General features: G+C 37.9%; 1 protein-coding gene across 1 annotated transcript in view; it reads right to left on the bottom strand.

Moving 5' to 3' along the window:
* Positions 1–20,819, bottom strand: part of LOC120018529 (protein turtle homolog B-like) — a 104,969-nt gene that overhangs the window by 22,940 nt on the left and 61,210 nt on the right. Inside the window, exons 5-6 of the mRNA XM_038961752.1 lie at positions 17,753–17,904; positions 1,504–1,621 (exon numbers count right to left, since the gene is read on the bottom strand). Of these exons, the coding sequence (XP_038817680.1) occupies positions 1,504–1,621; positions 17,753–17,904 (270 nt within the window). The remainder of the gene's footprint in view (positions 1–1,503; positions 1,622–17,752; positions 17,905–20,819) is intronic.

The following is a 20,819-nucleotide window of genomic DNA, read 5'->3' as shown; positions in this document are numbered from 1 at the left end:
AAGCTGCCTTTTATAAGTGGGCCCAGCTACAAGCCTCCTGGTTATTTCCTAAATACACACTGAATGGCTTTATACACCAGGAGGGACTATTGAAAGAGTGGTTAAGTCACAGAACAAATAAAAACAGATATTTGAGTGAGAATCACGACTCCTCCGATAGCTGCTTGTAATTGCTCAGAGAGCTTTAGACAACTTCACTGGCACATTTCCACAGAGCCTGCTTATGGATAGATACTCCTTAGTGAAAAACAAAAACAGGCTGCAATATTGCTGGTGTACAAAACTGATATGTATCATGATATCTCAGATTTATTCCAATTCACTCTGGATTTGTATTTATTGAAACCATCTAAGACATGTATGAGTTTTTTGAGGATGTTTCAGTCAGACCCATTCATTCAAAACTTTCCCCTCACCTTCATGTATTATCAGGCATGTGCATGCACACTGTGCACACACACTGTGCGTGTATTTAGAGGGGTCAGTAGCGTAAATCCAAGATGTAACCAAGCACTTCTTGCCCATATTCCTTTTAGACACTTGCACATTGACTGAAATTGACACATCTTTATCCCACTATCATACGTAACAAGCCTACCATAAAACCAACCTGCTCCATCGGCTGTAATATACATCCTGTTAACTCATCCAGTGCTTGTTTTGATAGAGAGAGAGAGAGCGCGAGAGAGAGCGAGAGAGCGAGAGAGCAAGAGAGAGAGAGAGAGAGAGAGAGAGAGAGAGAGAGAGAGAGAGAGAGAGAGAGAGAGAGAGAGAGAGAGCGAGAGCGAGAGAACGAGAGAGAGAGAGAGAGCGAGAGAGAGAGAGAAAGAGTGTGTGTGTGTTTGATGTAGACTGAGTGAGGCAGAGGCAGGAAGTGGAGGAAGCCTGTATCAGATCCATTTATCTGAGCAGAGCAGACCCCAGATCTGTGTCTGTGTCTGTCTAGCCGAGAGAGAGCCTGGTTAATGGACCGGAGACAGGCAGTGACGAATGCCTCAGACAGACAGTGATACACACACACACACACCACCACCAGCAGCAGCAGCCACAGACTAGGTCACCAGAGGACTTTAGAGTACTGACTGATACAGACTAAAGCATACTACCACACTGATAAAACCAAACACTATCCCTGCATACTGTGACAAAGGCAGGAAACAGATACTTATTAAGTAGATAGCGGCAGGACTTAATTTCTCTATCTTAAACACAATCTAGACACTGTACTGTATAGCTGTAGGCGTGTAATAGATGTTTAATAGCATGTGTAAGGCAAAAATAGCATAAAGATTCTCAGATAAGGGATTATTCAGACAGTCAGGACAGACTGTTCTTTCAGTATTCAGACAGCAATTGTCCTAGGAACCTTCTCCTCAAAACTCATCCTCAGTAATCAATGTGCATCGCAGTAGAGAAAAGTCATGATTTCTCCCTCACTCCACCATAACAACCTCTGAAGTTACACCCATCTGTGACATTACAATGTGACCCTTGCCCTGTTACCTTGGACCAGCAGACGGGTGGTGTGGAGTACCTCTCCCTGGTCGCTGAAGGCTCGACACGTATACGCCCCTCTGTCGTCCCGAGTGATCCCCAGCACCGTCAGACTCCCATCATGCACCTAGTGTGGACAAATGTGTGAGAGACAGAGCAAACATACAGAGATGGTATTTATAAGCATAACCTAGAGAAATTGCACACCAAAATCAAGGCAGGATTGAGGTTCTCTGTCTTTGGTAGGAATGTATGTTTCGCTCTGTGAGTCGGTGGGTAGGTCTGTGAGTCGGTGGGTAGGTCTGTGAGTCAGTGGGTAGGTCTGTGAGTCGGTGGGTAGGTCTGTGAGTCGGTGGGTAGGTCTGTGAGTCGGTGGGAAGGTCTGTGCACAGAGGTATTAATATAGAGAGCATACAACCAATACTGTAAAGTCTAAACTCATCATCATGTAATTCTCTAATTCATCTCATTCCCAGATACTTCCGTCCAAATGCGCGAAGAGTCTGGTGGACCAATGCATCAAACTTGGTCTTCGTGAGCCAATACAGAGAGCCGGGAGAAACTCCTGGCACATAGGAATTGGCTTAATTGGCTTAATCTACCAAACAATCATCTCACACAACACCTTCTCCCAAACTCTCCCCCATACGCTAGTAAACCAGAAGCACAGAGCCACGCCTCACAACCCTGTGATTTGCTAAAATTAAATGACAAATAAATGACAATACTGAAATACTCAGGAGGTCACACCCATAGAATTCTATAGTCACTGCCACTAAGGAAAACTTTGACTGGTTGATATCCCAGGCTTATATGCACTGTGCGTAATAGCCTGGGGATGAGGTTATTCTCTAATTAACTTTGGTTGTGATGTGAGGCTAATCTCTCCAAGCGGTAACCTGGGAAACGTCTCACTGTGCTCCTGTATTTCCTCTCCCCTCTGCCGAGGAGGACGCTGACAGGAACCAATAAGCAGGGAGGGAACACAATAACCCAACCTAATAAAAATACCCTCGTAAATGATGCAGTAGGGTTGCTGGGTTCTGTCCATTCAGGATGCACACAGCTGTAGCCCTGTCCATTCAAGCCAATGGTAGGGAATCTGTTAAACCTCTGGGATTATACCTATTCATCTGTCTCTCAAACCTTTCAGTCAAGAGAGTTTAGCAGCCACTAGACACACACACAGTAGTCCATCCTGCCTTGGGTCAGCCCAGCTGAGGTAGAACTCCCTTTTAATCCCACTCCATGGCAGGACAAACACACATAGCTGGGCCACAGTTATGACACAGTAACCTACACTACACTTGCAGCAGTGTAATAGTCAGCAGGCCATTTCTATAGCTATATGGAAGGTGGATGGGGAGGGGAGGATGAGGAGACGAAGGTGGAGGAGGAGGTGGACACATTGATTCATGTGTGGGACCTCAAACAGCAGGGTGTGCTGAGATGATGACCATGATTCCTCCTCTTCTCTCCACTGTCACATTCCTGCCATTCTCTACCAAGTCCTCAAGGACACCATCCATGGAGCGCAAACATTACCACCATCTTTTTACTACAATGGGAGTCCTCAAATGTATAGACTATTGCTTGGTCGGGAATATAAAAGTTTTTCAAGTTTCCTCTCACAGCAAACCAACCACATGGAAATCAAAAACAATTTGAGCGTTCAAACAAATCATAAACATATTCCACCCTCACTACCAATGCGCCTAAATGCTGTCTGCATTAAAGCATGGTTTAGATGTGAGGCTCTTGGCTCACTGTTGATATTCATGTTTAGTATAACATTCATATTAAGAGTAATGTAATATTGATGCATTAGGAGGGGATTAATAATGCATGAGGAAGTCTTCCAATCGTTTACTATTGCAAACATGTTAAAGCCCTGGGCTCCTCCACTCTGACCTTTGATGAGGCTGTGATGTGGGAGCCTGAGAGGGGTGAGAGAGAGGGATGAGAGGAGTGAGAGAGGAGTGAGAGAGGGGTGAGAGAGGAGTGAGTGAAGGATGAGAGAGAGGTGAGAGAGGAGTGAGTGAGGGATGAGAGAGGGATGAGAGAGAGGGATGAGAGAGGGGTGAGAGAGTGATGAGAGAGGGGTTAGAGAGGAGTGAGAGAGAGGGGGATGAGAGAGGGGTGAGTGAGAGGGATGAGAGAGGGGTGAGAGGGATGAGAGAGGGATGAGAGAGGGATGAGAGAGGGGTGAGAGAGAGAGGGGTGAGAGAGAGGGATGAGAGATGGGTGAGCGAGAGAGGGGTGAGAGAGGGATAAGACAGAGGGCCAGCTGAGTGACAGACACAATGACATAGGAATGAGGTGAGCTGTCACTTCCTGTACATCACATATCAAGTCCAAATGTTAGGTGCAGCCTTCAGCAAGCCTTCAGCTAGCTCAGGGATTTACTCCATTTGAAACATCTGAGTGTAGGGAGGGGTGAGCGAAGGGTAAGAGAGGGGGTTGTCTATGGTTCACAGGGTTCCTTAAAGAGAACTGGAACACTAACGCAAAACATGACAAATGAGAGAGGGGGTGCAGCCGTGGCTTGACACGCCTAGACTGTTCTTCCTCCCCTCAGGGACCTGCCCTCTGCAGGCCTTCTGCAGCCTGAATGACAGAGACTCCTGGCCAATCACAGACATGCCAGACAGTCCAATTAAGGGCTTCTCAATCTGCAATCTGGGTGCCGATCTGCAATCTGGGTGCAGTCTTACGTATACTCAGAGAGATGGTGGTGTGTGCAGAAAATTTCACCAGCACACACAACCACACCTATAGACTGGCTTCTTACTTCAACATGAGTTATGAAACAGACTGTATAGGCTTATCTACAGCCAGTGTGAGTACTTTTTGCACGTTTTAAGACAATAACCTACTGTATTGCCACCAAAATAGTGTAGAGAATGTTTTGGCGTCTGTGAAAGCTTTTACGGTATATCTACAGCTTAGTCTGAGTACCCAGATAGAGGTACATGCATGTTTTTAATCAAAACAAATCGTACATTTTCACAAAAAGAGTGTAGCATTTATAACTGTAAATTGTCATCATCAGGCTTCCCTAAACTGATAACATTGTGTACACATTGTTTTGGAGTCTGTGAAAGCTTGTATAGTATATCTACAGCCCAAGTACCCAGATTGAGGAAAAGGCATGTTTTTAGACTAATAATCTATCGCCACAAAATGATCATGCCTTCACAACTCAAATTGTCTTTATCAGGCATAAGAACATTGTGTAGAGAATGTTTTGGAGTCTGTGAAATCTTGTATTGTATAAACTGGCCATACTGTTCAGTTGTTCTGAATATTTCCATTCTGTTCAGTTCTGAATATTTCCATTCTGTTCAGTTGTTCTGAATATTTCCATAATGTTCAGTTGTTCTGAATATTTCCATTCTGTTCAGTTGTTCTGAATATTTCCATTCTGTTCAGTTGTTCTGAATATTTGTTACACCCTGGCCTTTGTTATATTGATTTTCTTTATTAGTTTAGTTAGGTCAGGGTGTGACATGGGGGATGTTTGTGTGTTTTGTCTAGTTTAGGGTGTGTGTATTGTTTAGGGGGTTTTGTAGTATGTATGGGGTTGTGTTCAGTGTAGGTGTTTAGGAAAGTCTATGGTTGCCTGATTTGGTTCTCAATCAGAGACAGCTGTTTATTGTTGTCTCTGATTGGGAGCCATATTTAAGGCAGCCATAGGCTTTAGGTGTTTGTGGGTAATTGTCTATGTTGAACGTTAGTAGCTTGTGTGTGCACTTTCGTTTATAGCTTCACGGTCGTTTATTGTTTTGTTAGTTTTGTAAGAGTGTTTCGTGTTAAGTCTTCGTCTAATAAAAGGAAGATGTATGTCTCTCACGCTGCGCCTTGGTCCGCTTATTATGACGATCGTGACAATATTTCCATTCTGTTCAGTTGTTCTGAATATTTCCATTCTGTTCAGTTGTTCTGAATATTTCCATTCTGTTCAGTTGTTCTGAATATTTCCATAATGTTCAGTTGTACTGAATATTTCCATACTGTTCAGTTGTTCTGAATATTTCCATACTGTTCAGTTGTTCTGAATATTTCCATTCTGTTCAGTTGTTCTGAATATTTCTATACTGTTCAGTTGTTCTGAATATTTCCATTCTGTTCAGTTGTTCTGAATATTTCCATTCTGTTCAGTTGTTCTGAATATTTCCATTCTGTTCAGTTGTTCTGAATATTTCCATAATGTTCAGTTGTTCTGAATATTTCCATTCTGTTCAGTTGTTCTGAATATTTCCATTCTGTTCAGTTGTTCTGAATATTTCCATTCTGTTCAGTTGTTCTGAATATTTCCATAATGTTCAGTTGTTCTGAATATTTCCATTCTGTTCAGTTGTTCTGAATATTTCCATTCTGTTCAGTTGTTCTGAATATTTCCATTCTGTTCAGTTGTTCTGAATATTTCCATAATGTTCAGTTGTTCTGAATATTTCCATTCTGTTCAGTTGTTCTGAATATGTCCATAATGTTCAGTTGTTCTGAATATGTCCATTCTGTTCAGTTGTTCTGAATATTTCCATTCTGTTCAGTTGTTCTGAATATTTCCATTCTGTTCAGTTGTTCTGAATATTTCCATACTGTTCAGTTGTTCTGAATATTTCCATACTGTTCAGTTGTTCTGAATATGTCCATAATGTTCAGTTGTTCTGAATATGTCCATAATGTTCAGTTGTTCTGAATATTTCCATACTGTTCAGTTGTTCTGAATATGTCCATACTGTTCAGTTGTTCTGAATATGTCCATAATGTTCAGTTGTTCTGAATATTTCCATACTGTTCAGTTGTTCTGAATATGTCCATACTGTTCAGTTGTTCTGAATATTTCCATACTGTTCAGTTGTTCTGAATATTTCCATTCTGTTCAGTTGTTCTGAATATTTCCATTCTGTTCAGTTGTTCTGAATATTTCCATTCTGTTCAGTTGTTCTGAATATGTCCATAATGTTCAGTTGTTCTGAATATGTCCATTCTGTTCAGTTGTTCTGAATATGTCCATTCTGTTCAGTTGTTCTGAATATGTCCATAATGTTCAGTTGTTCTGAATATTTCCATAATGTTCAGTTGTTCTGAATATTTCCATTCTGTTCAGTTGTTCTGAATATTTCCATTCTGTTCAGTTGTTCTGAATATTTCCATTCTGTTCAGTTGTTCTGAATATTTCCATTCTGTTCAGTTGTTCTGAATATTTCCATTCTGTTCAGTTGTTCTGAATATTTCCATTCTGTTCAGTTGTTCTGAATATTTCCATTCTGTTCAGTTGTTCTGAATATTTCCATTCTGTTCAGTTGTTCTGAATATTTCCATTCTGTTCAGTTGTTCTGAATATTTCCATACTGTTCAGTTGTTCTGAATATTTCCATACTGTTCAGTTGTTCTGAATATTTCCATAGTGTTCAGTTGTTCTGAATATTTCCATACTGTTCAGTTGTTCTGAATATTTCCATACTGTTCAGTTGTTCTGAATATGTCCATTCTGTTCAGTTGTTCTGAATATTTCCATTATGTTCAGTTGTTCTGAATATTTCCATTATGTTCAGTTGTTCTGAATATTTCCATACTGTTCAGTTGTTCTGAATATTTCCATACTGTTCAGTTGTTCTGAATATTTCCATTCTGTTCAGTTGTTCTGAATATTTCCATTCTGTTCAGTTGTTCTGAATATGTCCATTCTGTTCAGTTGTTCTGAATATTTCCATTCTGTTCAGTTGTTCTGAATATTTCCATTCTGTTCAGTTGTTCTGAATATTTCCATACTGTTCAGTTGTTCTGAATATTTCCATACTGTTCAGTTGTTCTGAATATTTCCATACTGTTCAGTTGTTCTGAATATTTCCATACTGTTCAGTTGTTCTGAATATTTCCATACTGTTCAGTTGTTCTGAATATTTCCATACTGTTCAGTTGTTCTGAATATGTCCATTCTGTTCAGTTGTTCTGAATATTTCCATAATGTTCAGTTGTTCTGAATATTTCCATTATGTTCAGTTGTTCTGAATATTTCCATACTGTTCAGTTGTTCTGAATATTTCCATACTGTTCAGTTGTTCTGAATATTTCCATTCTGTTCAGTTGTTCTGAATATGTCCATACTGTTCAGTTGTTCTGAATATGTCCATACTGTTCAGTTGTTCTGAATATGTCCATACTGTTCAGTTGTTCTGAATATGTCCATACTGTTCAGTTGTTCTGAATATTTCCATTCTGTTCAGTTGTTCTGAATATTTCCATTCTGTTCAGTTGTTCTGAATATTTCCATACTGTTCAGTTCTTCTGAATATTTCCATACTGTTCAGTTGTTCTGAATATTTCCATACTGTTCAGTTGTTCTGAATATGTCCATTCTGTTCAGTTGTTCTGAATATGTCCATACTGTTCAGTTGTTCTGAATATGTCCATTCTGTTCAGTTGTTCTGAATATGTCCATTCTGTTCAGTTGTTCTGAATATGTCCATTCTGTTCAGTTGTTCTGAATATTTCCATTCTGTTCAGTTGTTCTGAATATTTCCATACTGTTCAGTTGTTCTGAATATTTCCATTCTGTTCAGTTGTTCTGAATATGTCCATACTGTTCAGTTGTTCTGAATATTTCCATTCTGTTCAGTTGTTCTGAATATTTCCATAATGTTCAGTTGTTCTGAATATGTCCATACTGTTCAGTTGTTCTGAATATTTCCATTCTGTTCAGTTGTTTTGAATATTTCCATAATGTTCAGTTGTTCTGAATATTTCCATTCTGTTCAGTTGTTCTGAATATTTCCATAATGTTCAGTTGTTCTGAATATTTCCATACTGTTCAGTTGTTCTGAATATGTCCATAATGTTCAGTTGTTCTGAATATGTCCATTCTGTTCAGTTGTTCTGAATATGTCCATTCTGTTCAGTTGTTCTGAATATTTCCATTCTGTTCAGTTGTTCTGAATATGTCCATTCTGTTCAGTTGTTCTGAATATTTCCATAATGTTCAGTTGTTCTGAATATTTCCATTCTGTTCAGTTGTTCTGAATATTTCCATTCTGTTCAGTTGTTCTGAATATTTCCATACTGTTCAGTTGTTCTGAATATTTCCATACTGTTCAGTTGTTCTGAATATTTACATACTGTTCAGTTGTTCTGAATATGTCCATTCTGTTCAGTTGTTCTGAACATGTCCATTCTGTTCAGTTGTTCTGAATATTTCCATACTGTTCAGTTGTTCTGAATATTTACATACTGTTCAGTTGTTCTGAATATTTCCATTCTGTTCAGTTGTTCTGAATATTTCCATACTGTTCAGTTGTTCTGAATATTTCCATACTGTTCAGTTGTTCTGAATATTTCCATTCTGTTCAGTTGTTCTGAATATTTCCATACTGTTCAGTTGTTCTGAATATTTCCATTCTGTTCAGTTGTTCTGAATATTTCCATACTGTTCAGTTGTTCTGAATATTTACATACTGTTCAGTTGTTCTGAATATTTCCATTCTGTTCAGTTGTTCTGAATATTTCCATACTGTTCAGTTGTTCTGAATATTTCCATAATGTTCAGTTGTTCTGAATATTTCCATAATGTTCAGTTGTTCTGAATATTTCCATTCTGTTCAGTTGTTCTGAATATTTCCATACTGTTCAGTTGTTCTGAATATTTACATACTGTTCAGTTGTTCTGAATATTTCCATTCTGTTCAGTTGTTCTGAATATTTCCATACTGTTCAGTTGTTCTGAATATTTCCATTCTGTTCAGTTGTTCTGAATATTTCCATAATGTTCAGTTGTTCTGAATATTTCCATTCTGTTCAGTTGTTCTGAATATTTCCATTCTGTTCAGTTGTTCTGAATATTTCCATACTGTTCAGTTGTTCTGAATATTTCCATACTGTTCAGTTGTTCTGAATATTTACATACTGTTCAGTTGTTCTGAATATGTCCATTCTGTTCAGTTGTTCTGAACATGTCCATTCTGTTCAGTTGTTCTGAATATTTCCATACTGTTCAGTTGTTCTGAATATTTACATACTGTTCAGTTGTTCTGAATATTTCCATTCTGTTCAGTTGTTCTGAATATTTCCATACTGTTCAGTTGTTCTGAATATTTCCATACTGTTCAGTTGTTCTGAATATTTCCATTCTGTTCAGTTGTTCTGAATATTTCCATACTGTTCAGTTGTTCTGAATATTTCCATTCTGTTCAGTTGTTCTGAATATTTCCATACTGTTCAGTTGTTCTGAATATTTACATACTGTTCAGTTGTTCTGAATATTTCCATTCTGTTCAGTTGTTCTGAATATTTCCATACTGTTCAGTTGTTCTGAATATTTCCATAATGTTCAGTTGTTCTGAATATTTCCATAATGTTCAGTTGTTCTGAATATTTCCATTCTGTTCAGTTGTTCTGAATATTTCCATACTGTTCAGTTGTTCTGAATATTTACATACTGTTCAGTTGTTCTGAATATTTCCATTCTGTTCAGTTGTTCTGAATATTTCCATACTGTTCAGTTGTTCTGAATATTTCCATTCTGTTCAGTTGTTCTGAATATTTCCATACTGTTCAGTTGTTCTGAATATTTCCATACTGTTCAGTTGTTCTGAATATTTCCATTCTGTTCAGTTGTTCTGAATATTTCCATTCTGTTCAGTTGTTCTGAATATTTCCATTCTGTTCAGTTGTTCTGAATATTTCCATTCTGTTCAGTTGTTCTGAATATTTCCATTCTGTTCAGTTGTTCTGAATATTTCCATTCTGTTCAGTTGTTCTGAATATTTCCATACTGTTCAGTTGTTCTGAATATTTCCATACTGTTCAGTTGTTCTGAATATGTCCATACTGTTCAGTTGTTCTGAATATTTCCATACTGTTCAGTTGTTCTGAATATGTCCATACTGTTCAGTTGTTCTGAATATTTCCATACTGTTCAGTTGTTCTGAATATGTCCATACTGTTCAGTTGTTCTGAATATTTCCATACTGTTCAGTTGTTCTGAATATTTCCATTCTGTTCAGTTGTTCTGAATATTTCCATAATGTTCAGTTGTTCTGAATATGTCCATACTGTTCAGTTGTTCTGAATATTTCCATAATGTTCAGTTGTTCTGAATATTTCCATACTGTTCAGTTGTTCTGAATATTTCCATACTGTTCAGTTGTTCTGAATATTTCCATACTGTTCAGTTGTTCTGAATATGTCCATAATGTTCAGTTGTTCTGAATATGTCCATACTGTTCAGTTGTTCTGAATATTTCCATTCTGTTCAGTTGTTCTGAATATTTCCATTCTGTTCAGTTGTTCTGAATATTTCCATTCTGTTCAGTTGTTCTGAATATTTCCATTCTGTTCAGTTGTTCTGAATATTTCCATACTGTTCAGTTGTTCTGAATATTTCCATACTGTTCAGTTGTTCTGAATATTTCCATACTGTTCAGTTGTTCTGAATATGTCCATAATGTTCAGTTGTTCTGAATATGTCCATACTGTTCAGTTGTTCTGAATATGTCCATTCTGTTCAGTTGTTCTGAATATTTCCATAATGTTCAGTTGTTCTGAATATTTCCATAATGTTCAGTTGTTCTGAATATTTCCATTCTGTTCAGTTGTTCTGAATATTTCCATTCTGTTCAGTTGTTCTGAATATTTCCATTCTGTTCAGTTGTTCTGAATATTTCCATTCTGTTCAGTTGTTCTGAATATTTCCATTCTGTTCAGTTGTTCTGAATATGTCCATACTGTTCAGTTGTTCTGAATATGTCCATAATGTTCAGTTGTTCTGAATATTTCCATTCTGTTCAGTTCTTCTGAATATTTCCATACTGTTCAGTTGTTCTGAATATGTCCATAATGTTCAGATGTTCTGAATATGTCCATACTGTTCAGTTGTTCTGAATATGTCCATACTGTTCAGTTGTTCTGAATATGTCCATTCTGTTCAGTTGTTCTGAATATGTCCATTCTGTTCAGTTGTTCTGAATATTTCCATTCTGTTCAGTTGTTCTGAATATTTCCATACTGTTCAGTTGTCCTGAATATGTCCATAGTGTTCAGTTGTTCTGAATATTTCCATTCTGTTCAGTTGTTCTGAATATTTCCATTCTGTTCAGTTGTTCTGAATATTTCCATTCTGTTCAGTTGTTCTGAATATTTCCATTCTGTTCAGTTGTTCTGAATATGTCCATAATGTTCAGTTGTTCTGAATATGTCCATTCTGTTCAGTTGTTCTGAATATGTCCATTCTGTTCAGTTGTTCTGAATATGTCCATAATGTTCAGTTGTTCTGAATATTTCCATTCTGTTCAGTTGTTCTGAATATTTCCATTCTGTTCAGTTGTTCTGAATATTTCCATTCTGTTCAGTTGTTCTGAATATTTCCATTATGTTCAGTTGTTCTGAATATGTCCATAATGTTCAGTTGTTCTGAATATTTCCATTCTGTTCAGTTGTTCTGAATATTTCCATTCTGTTCAGTTGTTCTGAATATTTCCATTCTGTTCAGTTGTTCTGAATATTTCCATTCTGTTCAGTTGTTCTGAATATGTCCATTCTGTTCAGTTGTTCTGAATATTTCCATTCTGTTCAGTTGTTCTGAATATGTCCATTCTGTTCAGTTGTTCTGAATATTTCCATTCTGTTCAGTTGTTCTGAATATTTCCATTCTGTTCAGTTGTTCTGAATATTTCCATACTGTTCAGTTCTTCTGAATATTTCCATACTGTTCAGTTCTTCTGAATATTTCCATAATGTTCAGTTGTTCTGAATATTTCCATAATGTTCAGTTGTTCTGAATATTTCCATACTGTTCAGTTCTTCTGAATATTTCCATAATGTTCAGTTGTTCTGAATATTTCCATTCTGTTCAGTTGTTCTGAATATTTCCATACTGTTCAGTTGTTCTGAATATGTCCATACTGTTCAGTTGTTCTGAATATTTCCATACTGTTCAGTTGTTCTGAATATTTCCATTCTGTTCAGTTGTTCTGAATATGTCCATAATGTTCAGTTGTTCTGAATATTTCCATAATGTTCAGTTGTTCTGAATATTTCCATACTGTTCAGTTGTTCTGAATATTTCCATACTGTTCAGTTGTTCTGAATATTTCCATACTGTTCAGTTCTTCTGAATATTTCCATACTGTTCAGTTCTTCTGAATATTTCCATACTGTTCAGTTCTTCTGAATATTTCCATACTGTTCAGTTGTTCTGAATATTTCCATACTGTTCAGTTGTTCTGAATATTTCCATGCTGTTCAGTTGTTCTGAATATGTCCATACTGTTCAGTTGTTCTGAATATTTCCATTCTGTTCAGTTGTTCTGAATATTTCCATACTGTTCAGTTGTTCTGAATATTTCCATACTGTTCAGTTCTTCTGAATATTTCCATACTGTTCAGTTCTTCTGAATATTTCCATACTGTTCAGTTGTTCTGAATATGTCCATTCTGTTCAGTTGTTCTGAATATGTCCATACTGTTCAGTTGTTCTGAATATGTCCATTCTGTTCAGTTGTTCTGAATATGTCCATTCTGTTCAGTTGTTCTGAATATGTCCATTCTGTTCAGTTGTTCTGAATATTTCCATTCTGTTCAGTTGTTCTGAATATTTCCATACTGTTCAGTTGTTCTGAATATTTCCATTCTGTTCAGTTGTTCTGAATATTTCCATTCTGTTCAGTTGTTCTGAATATTTCCATAATGTTCAGTTGTTCTGAATATTTCCATTCTGTTCAGTTGTTCTGAATATTTCCATACTGTTCAGTTGTTCTGAATATGTCCATAATGTTCAGTTGTTCTGAATATGTCCATTCTGTTCAGTTGTTCTGAATATTTCCATTCTGTTCAGTTGTTCTGAATATTTCCATACTGTTCAGTTGTTCTGAATATGTCCATAATGTTCAGTTGTTCTGAATATTTCCATTCTGTTCAGTTGTTCTGAATATTTCCATAATTTCAGTTGTTCTGAATATTTCCATAATGTTCAGTTGTTCTGAATATTTCCATTCTGTTCAGTTGTTCTGAATATTTCCATTCTGTTCAGTTGTTCTGAATATTTCCATACTGTTCAGTTGTTCTGAATATTTCCATACTGTTCAGTTGTTCTGAATATTTCCATACTGTTCAGTTGTTCTGAATATGTCCATTCTGTTCAGTTGTTCTGAATATGTCCATTCTGTTCAGTTGTTCTGAATATGTCCATAATGTTCAGTTGTTCTGAATATTTCCATTCTGTTCAGTTGTTCTGAATATTTCCATACTGTTCAGTTGTTCTGAATATTTCCATACTGTTCAGTTGTTCTGAATATTTCCATTCTGTTCAGTTGTTCTGAATATGTCCATTCTGTTCAGTTGTTCTGAATATGTCCATTCTGTTCAGTTGTTCTGAATATGTCCATTCTGTTCAGTTGTTCTGAATATTTCCATTCTGTTCAGTTGTTCTGAATATTTCCATACTGTTCAGTTGTTCTGAATATTTCCATACTGTTCAGTTGTTCTGAATATTTCCATACTGTTCAGTTGTTCTGAATATTTCCATACTGTTCAGTTGTTCTGAATATTTCCATACTGTTCAGTTGTTCTGAATATGTCCATACTGTTCAGTTGTTCTGAATATGTCCATACTGTTCAGTTGTTCTGAATATTTCCATAATGTTCAGTTGTTCTGAATATGTCCATACTGTTCAGTTGTTCTGAATATTTCCATAATGTTCAGTTGTTCTGAATATGTCCATTCTGTTCAGTTGTTCTGAATATTTCCATTCTGTTCAGTTCTTCTGAATATTTCCATTCTGTTCAGTTGTTCTGAATATGTCCATTCTGTTCAGTTGTTCTGAATATTTCCATTCTGTTCAGTTGTTCTGAACGCACGAACAGGAACAGACTACATACACGAACGACAAACCGAAACAGTCCCGTGTGGTGCAACATACACAGACACGGAAGACACAACCACCCACAACAAACAACACAGACTGCCCACCCAGCTCACGTCCTGACCCACTAAACACAACTATACAAAAGGAAAACAAGGTCAGGAACGTGACACCATAATGTTCAGTTGTTCTGAATATTTCCATTCTGTTCAGTTGTTCTGAATATTTCCATACTGTTCAGTTGTTCTGAATATTTCCATTCTGTTCAGTTGTTCTGAATATTTCCATTCTGTTCAGTTGTTCTGAATATTTCCATACTGTTCAGTTGTTCTGAATATTTCCATTCTGTTCAGTTGTTCTGAATATTTCCATACTGTTCAGTTGTTCTGAATATTTCCATACTGTTCAGTTGTTCTGAATATTTCCATACTGTTCAGTTGTTCTGAATATGTCCATAATGTTCAGTTGTTCTGAATATGTCCATACTGTTCAGTTGTTCTGAATATTTCCATTCTGTTCAGTTGTTCTGAATATTTCCATTCTGTTCAGTTGTTCTGAATATTTCCATTCTGTTCAGTTGTTCTGAATATTTCCATTCTGTTCAGTTGTTCTGAATATTTCCATACTGTTCAGTTGTTCTGAATATTTCCATACTGTTCAGTTGTTCTGAATATTTCCATACTGGTCAGTTGTTCTGAATATGTCCATAATGTTCAGTTGTTCTGAATATGTCCATTCTGTTCAGTTGTTCTGAATATTTCCATTCTGTTCAGTTGTTCTGAATATTTCCATTCTGTTCAGTTGTTCTGAATATTTCCATTCTGTTCAGTTGTTCTGAATATTTCCATTCTGTTCAGTTGTTCTGAATATTTCCATACTGTTCAGTTGTTCTGAATATTTCCATACTGTTCAGTTGTTCTGAATATTTCCATACTGTTCAGTTGTTCTGAATATGTCCATAATGTTCAGTTGTTCTGAATATGTCCATACTGTTCAGTTGTTCTGAATATGTCCATTCTGTTCAGTTGTTCTGAATATTTCCATTCTGTTCAGTTGTTCTGAATATTTCCATTCTGTTCAGTTGTTCTGAATATGTCCATTCTGTTCAGTTGTTCTGAATATTTCCATACTGTTCAGTTGTTCTGAATATTTCCATTCTGTTCAGTTGTTCTGAATATTTCCATTCTGTTCAGTTGTTCTGAATATGTCCATTCTGTTCAGTTGTTCTGAATATTTCCATTCTGTTCAGTTGTTCTGAATATTTCCATTCTGTTCAGTTGTTCTGAATATTTCCATTCTGTTCAGTTGTTCTGAATATGTCCATAATGTTCAGTTGTTCTGAATATTTCCATTCTGTTCAGTTGTTCTGAATATTTCCATTCTGTTCAGTTGTTCTGAATATTTCCATTCTGTTCAGTTGTTCTGAATATTTCCATTCTGTTCAGTTGTTCTGAATATGTCCATACTGTTCAGTTGTTCTGAATATTTCCATTCTGTTCAGTTGTTCTGAATATTTCCATTCTGTTCAGTTGTTCTGAATATGTCCATACTGTTCAGTTGTTCTGAATATTTCCATTCTGTTCAGTTGTTCTGAATATTTCCATTCTGTTCAGTTGTTCTGAATATTTCCATTCTGTTCAGTTGTTCTGAATATTTCCATTCTGTTCAGTTGTTCTGAATATGTCCATACTGTTCAGTTGTTCTGAATATTTCCATTCTGTTCAGTTGTTCTGAATATTTCCATACTGTTCAGTTGTTCTGAATATGTCCATTCTGTTCAGTTGTTCTGAATATTTCCATACTGTTCAGTTGTTCTGAATATGTCCATTCTGTTCAGTTGTTCTGAATATTTCCATTCTGTTCAGTTGTTCTGAATATTTCCATAATGTTCAGTTGTTCTGAATATTTCCATATGTAACGATCGTCTACTTCGTCCTCCTCCTCAGACGAGGAGAGGCGAGAAGGATCAGAGGACCAATGCGCAGCGTGATAGTTTGACATACTGATTTATTTAAATGATAGACGAAACACGAAAACACTTCAACAAACTACAAAACAAATAAACGATGTAGACAGACCTGGACTTGAGAACTTACAAAATACGAAGAACGCACGAACAGGAACAGACTACATACACGAACGACAAACCGAAACAGTCCCGTGTGGTGCAACATACACAGACACGGAAGACACAACCACCCACAACAAACAACACAGACTGCCCACCCAGCTCACGTCCTGACCCACTAAACACAACTATACAAAAGGAAAACAAGGTCAGGAACGTGACACCATAATGTTCAGTTGTTCTGAATATTTCCATTCTGTTCAGTTGTTCTGAATATGTCCATACTGTTCAGTTGTTCTGAATATTTCCATAATGTTCAGTTGTTCTGAATATTTCCATTCTGTTCAGTTGTTCTGAATATTTCCATACTGTTCAGTTGTTCTGGATATTTCCATACTGTTCAGTTGTTCTGGATATTTCCATACTGTTCAGTTGTTCTGGATATTTCCATACTGTTCAGTTGTTCTGGATATTTCCATACTGTTCAGTTGTTCTGAATATGTCCATTCTGTTCAGTTGTTCTGAATATGTCCATAATGTTCAGTTGTTCTGAATATTTCCATTCTGTTCAGTTGTTCTGAATATTTCCATACTGTTCAGTTGTTCTGAATATGTCCATTCTGTTCAGTTGTTCTGAATATTTCCATTCTGTTCAGTTGTTCTGAATATTTCCATTCTGTTCAGTTGTTCTGAATATGTCCATTCTGTTCAGTTGTTCTGAATATTTCCATACTGTTCAGTTGTTCTGAATATGTCCATTCTGTTCAGTTGTTCTGAATATTTCCATTCTGTTTAGTTGTTCTGAATATTTCCATACTGTTCAGTTGTTCTGAATATGTCCATTCTGTTTAGTTGTTCTGAATATTTCCATACTGTTCAGTTGTTCTGAATATGTCCATACTGTTCAGTTGTTCTGAATATGTCCATACTGTTCAGTGCTTACTGTACTTTTGTTCCATAGCAACAAAAAAAACCCATCAGGAGCAGTGACATCCTCAGAAGCGGTGGGGTGTGGCTGGTCTTAAGCATGCAAGACAGGTATCATATCTAAGATTTCAATGTCACATCTGAATGTCTCCAAGACCTTAAAGGGCTTAATTATCTGGAATCCACATACCTTCAAGGATCATTTCCCTAAATATCAAAGAACGTCATGGCAGCCCTAGAAAATTGACAAATACAATATTAACCTCGAGGAAATGCTAGCATGTTTTATTTCCACTGACCTAAAGAGTCACTTTCACAGACCATTTCACTGCTGATTCAAGGTTTAAAGGGCTTGTATTTCTAGCCCGAGGGTACAGTACATTTGTTGTCCATTTTGGCTTACCGTGTATTTTCCACTGGTTGCAAGCTCCTCCCCCTCCCTCAGCCAGCTGATCATTGGTTTGGGGTTTCCCTGGGCGGAGCAAGTCAGCAGTGTGCTGCCCCCCTCCTTGGCCTCCACATACTGTGGGGGCGTGGTCGTAAAAGTGGGAGGGGCTTTGGGAAAAGAAAAAACACTATTAGCATATTTTCAATCCGCTGAGAATATCTTAATTTCTTGAAGGTATTAAAAAGTTGGGAATTTCCAAGATGTGGCATAGTCTTTAAATAAACAGCCTATCACAAGTTTTTATGTCCATTCATCTCTAACCAGCATTATACAAGGATGAGGGATGACTGTTATAAATCAAATACACATTGATAAATCTCTCAAATGTACTCAAATTTAAGAAATGTGTTCCCTCTTCAATATAGGCAATGATAACCTAATCTGCTCTCTATAAACCCAGTGAACAGCATCACATCACAACCATCTAACAGAATACAGCCACTAATAAAACCAATCATTACAGCATACTGCACAGCTGTTCCTGGGCATCACTAATATCCTTATGGGTTTATCATCTATTTCAAGCTAACTAGCTGCTACGCTACATCTCATGAGTCAACTGCACTTGATATCTCAATGTAACTCTGGTTCTAAACAGCAGCAGCATTGTTCTATTCAGGACGTACATGCCAGGCGGTGTCTGAGAAAGGCCCCAACATTTGCCAAAGACTCCAGCCACCCGAGACATGGACTGTTCTCCTTGCTCCCGTCCGGCAGACAGTACAGGTGCATCAAGCCTCAGACCAACAGACTCCTATACAGCTTCTATCCCCTGGCCATAAGACTGTTAAATGGTTAACAAATACTACTCTCCCTCACACCTACGCTGCTGCTAAAATGATTATTGATTCGATATATTCCTACCACTATGTTGCCGCTCATTGACTATTGATTCCTATTACCTATCTATTTTATTAGTATCTATCTATTTTATCCTGCTACTTGTCACTATTACACGATTACAGTGCCTTTAGAAAGTATTAATTTCCTTAGATTTGTTCAAAATGTTGTTGTGTTACAGGCTGAATTACATTTCGATTTTTTTGTGTCACTGGTCTACACACAATATCACATAATATCAAAGTGGAATTATGTTTTTATTTTTTTTTGCCAATAAAAAAGGAAAAACTGAAATGTCTTGAGTCAATAACTATTCAACCCCCTTGATATGGAAAGCTTAAATACATTCAGGAGTAGAAATGTGCTTAACAAGTCACATAATGTTGCATGGACTCACTCTGTGTGCAATGATAGTGTTAAACATCATTGCTGAATGACTACCTCATCTCTGTGCCTCACACATAAACTCAGCAAAAAAAGAAACGTCCTCTCCCTGTCAACAGCGTTTATTTTCAGCAAACTTAACATGTATAAATATTTGTAAGAACATACGATTCAGTTCCACAGTCATGTGACTAACAGAAATGGAATAATGTGTCCCTGAACAAAGGGGGGGTCAAAATCAAAAGTAACAGTCAGTATCTGGTGTGGCCACCAGCTGCATTAAGTACCTCAGTGCATCTCCTCCTCATGGACTACACCAGATTTGCCAGTTCTTGCTGTGAGATGTTACCCCACTCTTCCACCAAGGCACCTGCAAGTTCCCGGACATTTCTGGGGGGAATGGCCCTAGCCCTCACCCTCCGAACCAACATGTCCCAGACGTGCTCAATGGGATTGAGATCCGGGCTCTTCACTGGCCATGGCAGAACACTGACATTCCTGTCTTGCAGGAAATCACTCACAGAACGAGCAGTATGGCTGGTGGTATTGTCATGCTGGAGGGTCATGAGGGAGGGAGGAGGGAGGTGTCACGTTCTGACCATAGTTCTTGTGTGTTTTACTTGTTTTAGTGTTGGTCAGGACGTGAGCTGGGTGGGCATTCTATGTTGTGTGTCTAGTTTGTCTGTTTCTATGTTTGGCCTAATATGGTTCTCAATCAGAGGCAGGTGTTTTGTGTTGTCTCTGATTGGGAATCATATTTAGGTGGCTTGTTTTGTGTTGGGGTTTGTGGGTGGTTGTTTCCTGTCTTTGTGTTCGTTTCACCAGAGAGGACTGTTTCGGTTTGCCACGTTTGTTATTTTTGTATTGTTGTAAGTGTTCACAGTTTCGTTTATTTAACATGTTGAGCACAGGCTACGCTGCGTGTTGGTCCGATCCCTGCTACACCTTCTCTTCTCGTGAAGAGGAGGAAGGCTGCCGCTACAGGAGGAGGATGTCTTCCCTGTAATGCACAGCGTTGAGATTGCCTGCAATGACAACAAGCTCAGTCCAATGATGCTGTGACACACCGCCCCAGACCATGACAGACCCTCCACCTCAAAATCGATCTCGCTCCAGAGTACAGGCCTCGGTGTAACGCTCATTCCTTCGACGATAAACGTGAATCCGACCATCACCCCTGGTAAGACAAAACCGCGACTCGTCAGCGAAGAGCACTTTTGCCAGTCCTGTCTGGTCCAGCGACGGTGGGTTTGTGCCCATAGGCAACATTGTTGCCGGTGATGTCTGGTGAGGACCTGCCATACAACAGGCCTACAAGCCCTCAGTCCAGCCTCTCTCAGCCTATTGCGGACAGTCTGAGCACTGATGGAGGGATTGTGCGTTCCTGGTGTAACTCAGGCAGTTGTTGTTGCCATCCTGAACCTGTCCCACAGGTGTGATGTTCGGATGTAACGATCTTGTGCAGGTGTTGTTACACGTGGTCTGCCACTGCGAGGACGATCAGCTGTCCGTTCTGTCTCCCTGTAGCGCTGTCTTAGGCGTCTAATTATTTTTGAAAGACAGGGTCCTGAAAAATGGACGTTTCTTTTTTTGCTGAGTTTACAATTATCTGTAAGGTCCCTCAGTCGAGCAGTGAATTTCAAACACAGATTCAACCACAAAGACCAGGGAGGTTTTCCAATGCCTCACAGAGACGGGCACCTATTTGTAGATGGGTACAAGTGTAAAAAGCAGACATTGAATATCCCTGTGAGCATGGTGAAGTTATTAATTACTTTGGACGGTGTAACAATACACC

The sequence above is a fragment of the Salvelinus namaycush genome, chromosome 23 (assembly GCF_016432855.1).
Source record: "Salvelinus namaycush isolate Seneca chromosome 23, SaNama_1.0, whole genome shotgun sequence".
Taxonomy (NCBI): domain Eukaryota; kingdom Metazoa; phylum Chordata; class Actinopteri; order Salmoniformes; family Salmonidae; genus Salvelinus; species Salvelinus namaycush.
This window is presented reverse-complemented; position numbering and strand designations above follow the sequence as displayed.